General features: G+C 42.3%; 1 protein-coding gene across 1 annotated transcript in view; it reads right to left on the bottom strand.

Moving 5' to 3' along the window:
• Positions 1-6,196, bottom strand: part of LOC131875734 (uncharacterized) — a 44,319-nt gene extending 38,123 nt beyond the window's left edge. Inside the window, exon 1 of the mRNA XM_059220373.1 lies at positions 5,932-6,196. Coding sequence (XP_059076356.1) covers positions 5,932-6,196 — 265 coding nt within the window. The remainder of the gene's footprint in view (positions 1-5,931) is intronic.
• Between the last annotated feature and the right edge of the window lie 1,975 nt (positions 6,197-8,171).

The following is an 8,171-nucleotide window of genomic DNA, read 5'->3' as shown; positions in this document are numbered from 1 at the left end:
AATATTTATTATTTATTAATGTTTTGAGTTTTAATATTGAAAATAATTTTAATAAGGATATTTTATTATTTTATAGCCTTGGGTTATTTTTTTGAATAAAGGGGTAAAAACTTTATTGAAAATCAGAAACAAGAATTACAAAGAGACCCAGAGTCCCGAGGCCCCAAGAAAGAACCACCAAACCAGCCCCAGATCATCCAAATTCATAACCATCAATGTCCTCAGTAAAAATCTTCTGCAAGTCCTGACAGTAATCCCTGGAGAGATGCTCCCAACCTTCAACTTTCCAATCACTACCATGTTCCGAGGCCCGCTTGGCCAAACAATCAGCTGCTCTATTCCATTCACGAGGGATGTGGATGAAAGACACTTGCTCCATTAAAGAGCTAATTTGGATAATCTGTTGAACAATCCCTGTCAACTGCCACTGAATCCCACTCACCTTCTGCTAAGTCAATAGGTTAACAACAATTTGTGAGTCCGATTCACAAATCACCTTCCTTCGTCCCAACTCCCAAGCACGCTCAAGGGCATAAAGAATCACAAATCCCTCCTTTAAGTTGTTAGGTTGCCACCCTTTATTCACTGAAAAGAGGAAAACAACCTCCCCCGTGCTATTCCTGCCAACACCACCAACTCCAACAAGGCCTGGGTTACCCCTAGATGAGCCATCAATGTTAATCTTGATAAACTCATCCTGAGGGGGTATCCACCTTCCCACCCTTTGCACCTTCTTCATGGCCCGTTTACCTCTCTTGACACAAGCTGAGGTCGGAGACAACTCTTGCATACCAAGCCTACTCACAATATCAGCCTCATCTCTACCCAAAGGAAAATTCACCTCACATTTCACTTCCAAAGTCTCCCGGATCATTGCAATGATCCTATTCCAAACCTGCTAAACAAACAATTTGACCTCACAAAGGATCCTCCTGGTCCTCTCGAGCTAGATCTGCCACAGAATGAAGATGGGCCCAATATACCAGATAGTCTATAGGGAGGAGGACAGGATAGGAGGTCTACCCAAATTGCTCTAGAACTCCACCAAAGAATCCACGTGGATACAAGGATGCTTGCACACCCACCACCAGTAATGCCAAATACGCAGAGAGAAGGGGCATCTGAAGAATAGGTGTGAGGAATCTTCCTCCCCATTACCACACAAAACACAGATAGAGGGCCCCAGAAATCCTCGCTTGTGGATATTGTCCCATGTTAGACATCTATTCAAAGCCAAAGTCCAAGCAAAGCAATTACACTTCGGCCAATACACATTACTCCACACCTGCTTCCATCAGTTCACCTCTCTTCCCTCAAGTCTTCGGTACAACAATTCTTGATATTCACTAGCCACCGTAAACATGCTCTTAGGATTTGGAGACCAAGCCAGCCCATTCCTACCCTTGAGGGAGCTACAGTGTCTACTTGCCAAAATTCCCTACAGCTCCACACACTCTTCCTCCATCCCAACAACCGACCACTCATCAAGAGTCTTCCATCTCTCCAAATCCAGCCGTCCATACCTATAAATAGAAGTCACTGACCCTTAACCATCCAAACTCCAAAAACCTCTGGCACAGATTCCCAAGGTTAGAGAACTGATCAAGAATGGGAGGATAGGGATCCCTAGAGTCATTCCAGAAAAGGACCTCTTCCCCCCTCCTGCAAATCCAAAAGAGACCTGCCTTAATGAGAGAAGCCCCCTACTTGAGAGTATATCAGATCGAAGAGCCCTTTCCCTCAAGCGGATATCTAGGGATTTCCTCCATCGGGATCCTCTGCATATATTTGTTGGCCAAAATCCTAGCCCAGCCCTGATCCTACTCAACACACCACCTCCATACAATTTAGCCACCAGAGCCTCCCCAAAAAGAATAGACTTTCTTAAACCAAGCCCCCCTGACTACTTCAGGCTACATACCAAGTCCCAATTGACAAGGCTCCATTTTGAAGAGGAAAGATTGCCTGCCCATAAGAATTGCCTAGCCAGAGAATCCAGACCCTTCAAGAACCACTTAGGAGCCACATGAAGCATACAACGATAGATCAGAAGAGCCTAAAATACTGACTAAATCAGCTGCACCCTCCCAACAAAGGATAGCCATCTATGAGTCCAGTGTTCAACCTTCATGTGGAATTTATCCAAGATACCCTGCCAAGATTCCCTAGGAGGGTTACCAGGAGAGATAGGAATACCCAAATAAATCAAGGGAAGGGAGCCAACTTGGAATCTCAAGATAAGATTAATCCTCCTTTGAATAGATTCAGGAGTGTTGAAAAAGAGGATAGAAGATTTATCCTCATTGATCAGTTGGCTTGACACCGCAAGATAAACATCCAAGACCATACGCAAATTATTAGCTTCTTTGATCGAAGCAAGCCCCATAAGAGCCGTGTCATCCACAAACTATGGCTGCAAGTCATTACCCCATCTCCAACCCTGAATAATATCCAGACCCACATCATGCTTAATCAACATCCCCAGACGCTCAACCAAAAGAATGAATAAATAAGGGGAGAGGGGGTCCCCCTGACGGAGACCCCTAGATGCACCAAACAACTCAGTATGATCTCCATTGATAAGCACAGAGAAAGAAGTAGTCGTAACACAACTCATAACCCACTGGATCCACTCATCAACAAAACCAAATGCCTTGAGGATCTTTTGAAGGAAGGACCACCAAACTCTATCGTATGCCTTAGCCATATCCAACTTGATAAACATAACTTTTTCCTTGGAGGTTGCCATAGAATGAATGGTCTCCGTAGCAATGACCACCCCATCCAAAATTTGATGCCTTTCCACAAACCCACTCTGCTCCTCAGAGATAACATTCCCCAAGCACTTCTTCAATCTATCCGCTATCAGCTTAGAGATGATCTTATATATCACATTGCAAAAAGAGATGGGGCAGAATTGGCCTAATCGGTCATCCCCCTCACACTTGGGGATAAGAGCAATGAAATTCACATTCAATGCCCTAAACATTTGCTTATTCCTCTGGGACTCCTGCACAATCTCCAGTAAATATAGCTTGATAATATCCTAGAATTCTTGAAAGAATTCAACTGGGAACCCATCCGGTCTAGGAGATTTTCCTTTCCTCATGTGAAAGACAATCCTCTCAAGCTCTTCCAACAAAATAGGACACAAAAGCCACCCATTCATCTCCCCCGAGACTAGAGAAGGAATGCAAACAAGAACCTGGTTCTCCTCCCCTGTTTCCCCCTGAGAGTCCTCCCTAAAGAGGAACCGAAAAAACTGAGACGCCTCCCTAGATATCTCCTACAAGGATAAGCACTGCTCACCTCTATCATTAACCAGAACAAGGATGGAATTTCCATGCCTTCTAGATTTCACTGAGTTGAAGAAGAAAGCAGTGTTCTTGTCCCCCTCCTTCAGCCAATCAATACGAGCTCTCTGCTTCCAGTAAATTTCTTCCCTAAGCTCCCATTCCTCTACCACCTTGACAACCCTGTCTTCCTCTTTGAGCAAGTCCTTAGACAAACCTTGCTCTCTGATTACGCTAGTGATCCCATTTAGCACAATTTGAGAAGCTTTTTTGGCATGAAAAATATTCCCGAAGCCCTGTCGGTTCCACTGTTTGAGCTGAAACTTAACAAATTGCAGCTTCTTGGCAAAAGAGTACATGGCAGTGCCAAAGGCCAACCTCCCTTTCCTCCACCACTCTACTACAAGAGCCTGCAAAGTAGGATCCCAAAGCCACATAAGTTGGAATTTGAATGAAGGTGAGTGAGCTACCTGAGCCAAAGAAGAAACCAGCTTGATGGGCCAGTGATCTAACCCTCTCTAGTCAAGAATCTCTGAATTGGTGGACCACCCCCCACCAATCCAAAAACTAGAAACCAAGAAATGATCCAACCTCTCTGCAATCCAATACTCTCCCACCCTCCTATTTTTCTAGGTGAACAAACCATTGCGAGGCTTAATGTCAACAAGCTGCAACAAGGACATATTATCCTAAAAAAGGAAAGAAGAAGGTTCCAACCGCATAACCCCCCCTTCTTTTCACTCAGCTCAAGGATGGCATTGAAGTCTCCTGCCATAATCCAAGGATGTAAAGGGGCTAGCCTTCTCATACAGGAAATATGAGACCATAAGTTCTGCTTACCCTGAAGATCAGTGGGGGCATAGATGTTAAAAAACAAAATGAATTCCCTAGTCTCAAGACTAGAGATAACATCGGATAATGAAGATCAGGAGGCAACCCATCAGACAGGGAAAAACCTTAAGGGGTTCCAAAGACAGGCCACCCCTCTAGAGGAACTAGTTGCCCCAACACACTAACACTCTCCTTGAGTCCATAAATTTGGTACCAGGCCCATCATACTCTCCACTATAAGTTTAGTTTCTTACAAAAATATGACATCAGGTGAATGATTCCTAATCAAATCCCAAACAACTTTTTGTCTAGGGCCACTGTTCAAACCCCTCACATTCCATGAAAGCACAATAATTTTGGAGGATTGGAAAAGTGAGAATCCAAAGTATTTACCAACCCCGACTCAAACAAATTCTCCCCCATCAATTTAATCTTGTCCAAATCCTTCTTTCTGCCCACCTTTGAGATCTTCTTTGATGTACTTTTCTTAATATCTTTCTGATGTAAACCCAGATGAGTAGAAGACTTATTTATTTTGACCCCAGCCGGTTCCAATTTCAAAGCTATCGGAGAGCCCTCCCCCTCAACCAAATTCACCTCAAACCCAGGAGTGAGTCACAACTGAACCCCTACTAGCTCATCCATCTCCATCTGCTGGCTTCCAACCACTATTAGGGTTTGGATAGGGTCCTCAATTACTCTTTCTGGAGCCCCCCTTGATGCACCTTGATCCAAAGGGGTTAGCCCCAGATTAACTTCTTGATGGTAAAGGTCATCCAAGGCCTCAAATCTATTAAAGGTATCCTCCTCATGTCTCTCTTGTAAAGGCCTCTTTTGTCCTCGGTTCCTGTTCTTTGTCTTAACTAGGACAAAACCATCAGTACCCCTAGCCTTGACAGACATAACAACTTTCCCTTTTTTAGCCCTATCTTGGCTCGATTCAGACTGTTGAGGTTGGCACATCACTAGTTTATATCTAGAGCACTTACGTTGTAAATGACCATACTCATGACACAAACGACATCGAAAAGGTAAAGTCTCATAATCTAACTGTTGAACCTAAGAATAAGAGCCTGCACACATATCTATAGCATATGGCAAAGGTTTACTAAGATTAATTTCAACACAGATACATGTAAAGGTCATTACCTTTCTCCCTAGGGTTTGCGTAGAGGATCCCATTGGCTTCCCAAGCAGAGCGGCAAGCATCCGAAGCACATCTTCCCGACAACATTCCATAGGAAAACGTGGTAAACGAACCCACATAGGAACCCTATTTGGGAGCTCCTCCGAGGGGTTAAACCCTGCATGCCAAGGTTTGATAAAAAACCTCACCTGGTTGTAAAAATACAGACCACCTTCGAAGACCCTATTTCGGTCCTCCATGCAGTTGAAGGTAACCATGAAGTAGTTGTTTTCTAGCAACATAATCTCCATTTCCCCCTCCGGGGCCCAAGTCCTTTGCGCCCAGTTTTCCAAAAAATGCAAAGAAACCCTCATTCTCAAAAACTTGCAATATAGAGAGTGTTTTGAAAAATATTCGACGTCCTCCGCTATCATCTCAGGAGGAATTACCAGCTTTGGCCTCTCATTGAATCTCTCCAAGTAACCATTAATCTTCAAAATGTGAGAGCTATGTGCACTACTAGATCCCACATCTGAGGAGAAAAAGTTATTATTAAACATCTTCATGCTCTGTGATGGGGATTTTGATCCCACCGTAGCATGAAAATCCATGACTGGAGGAGCCTTCGAGGCTTCCTCGCCAATACTCAACATAAAACTCGAGGTGGACGTAACCCTATACCCCAACGGGGCTCGAAAGAATTAGAAAACCCCCAAAACTCCACCCCTCCATAACACACCCAGGATGGAGGTCCAACCGTGGCCCCCAGCCCCGTTGGAACTCGCTGCCTGCTTAGAATGGAAGCTGAGCCGTGCAACCTGCACCCACTCGCAACCTGCCGCTCATCTCCCCTTCGCCCTCTGCTGCTTCCCGCACTGCCTAGCCCCCCCCGCATTGCACAGCCTCCTCCGTGCACCCTGGACTCCCTGTGAACACCCCCAATCATGAGCTAGGGCCTCAGTGCCCTAGCTCGGCCCTCTACAACACCTACCCGCACGACATCTTCTTTCATTTGGAAGTTATCCTCTCATAGCCTTGGGTTATTTATTATTACCCATTTGATTTATTTTATTATAGCCTATGGTTATTGTATAGGGTATTATTTATTATGTGGGGGAAGAAAAGTATTTTATCTTATCTCTTTTTACTTTCTCACTTATAATAGTACATATGTTTTTTATATTTTCCCCACCTACCCTTTATTTCTCATTGGATGAATTTGAAATGAGAAATGAAAACATAACCTAAAGTGGGTTGGTAGGATATATTCCAAAATGGAATATTTTGATTGGTTGTGTGTGTGGCCAGGGTTTTGTTTTTCATTGCTTTTATTCTTGAGCTGCGAAGGTTGTCGGGTTACTTTCTCTTGGCTTCCTCTGTAATTTTGATTCTTGTCTTTTGGAATTTTGGGATTTTTGGCTTCTAGAGCTTGCTAGAGTGTGTGTGGGCTCTTCTTCAAATTTCTTCCATCACACAGGTTATAGTTTGGAGCTCCTTTTTCCTTGCATTTTAGTTTTTGGTTCATTGTTTGTATGCTCCATGTTTGCATATGATTTCTGGGAGATTGGGTTGAAATATTTCTCTTCCCATATAGTTAATATAGTTATCAAAGAAATATTTGGGGGAATGAATTTGTATTATATTGCATTTTATATAGTTTGGATTTTGATATTTTCCTCTATGATTGGCCTTTGCCATCAATGGTCAGTTTTCATATCTATGATGCTTTGAGTGTTAAATCTTCAAGTTCTCATGTAATGAGATTTGTTGTGATTGAGGATTGTTTCTCCTTGCTTGTTGTTCCATTGTTCAAATTTTTGAATCTAGGTGAGGTTGAGGTCTCTGTGAATATCCTGGTCTGGAAATGTCGTAAGGGAGACTCATAGGACCTCTCCCTTCCATGGTTTTTATGTGTATTTCTTATTGTATGAAGTTTTGAGTTTTGCTTAAGAGTTATTAGCTTCTGAGAATGTTTTGTGTAAGCCATATGAGTGGTATTGGAATTCTTGTGAGTTTTGGGAGATTTTTTCAACTCCATGTTTGTGTAATGTATTTTGGAGAGATATTCTATTTTCTTTATGTTATTTTGTCTCATTTACACCTTATTGAAGGTATTATTTGGGCATCTATAGCCTAGTTGTTTCTAGGACTTAGCCATTTTCCCCTGATTTTTAATTTAGATTCGTAATTTAACTACTTTGCATCATTTTTCCTCTCTGATTTAGATGCGCTATTTCATTAGTCATATGCACTAAAAGTTTTAGTATATGCGCTACTTAATCAATCAAATGCGCTAAATTGTTAGGCACATGCGCTAAAACAGTGAATATATTCACTATAGGAAGTTTTAAATGCGCTTCAGATTCGGTTAGGTGCACCTCATAGTCAGTCAAACGAGCCAATCTGTTCGTCAAATGTGCTAATCTGGTTTGTCTAAGTATTTCTCCACTTTGTTAGTCTGTGATATCTTTTTCTCATCTGTTTTCATACTAGAGGCAAATTTGGAAGTTTGTTGATGTTCTCCAGTTTGGTATTTGTCAGATTTGAAGATCTTTCATGATTTTTGCTTCTATATGTTGTTGTGTATCACTTTTTTATGGTTTTGTGTCATCTATCATGTAAAGAAGTCATGATAGAGATGGTTGGTTAATTTCTCTTTGATCAACAAGTTGATGTGCATTGCTGTTGGTGTTTATTTCATTTATTGAGCATATTCGATTACTTTATTATGACGATGCATTTCTAATATGAGGCTCCTTGATGTTATTTGGCATTAGGATTATTGGGTGTCCATGTATGCGTATGGTTGCATGATGATGATTATGGTTTCAGATTTACTTGCTGACTATAAGCCTCTTATTGTATTTATGTTTTGGGAACATGTTAGGGGGAGTGGGCTTCCTTGTCATGACCTGGATAAC

Source organism: Cryptomeria japonica, chromosome 5 (genome assembly GCF_030272615.1).
Source record: "Cryptomeria japonica chromosome 5, Sugi_1.0, whole genome shotgun sequence".
In the NCBI taxonomy this organism is placed as follows: Eukaryota; Viridiplantae; Streptophyta; class Pinopsida; order Cupressales; family Cupressaceae; genus Cryptomeria; species Cryptomeria japonica.
This window is presented reverse-complemented; position numbering and strand designations above follow the sequence as displayed.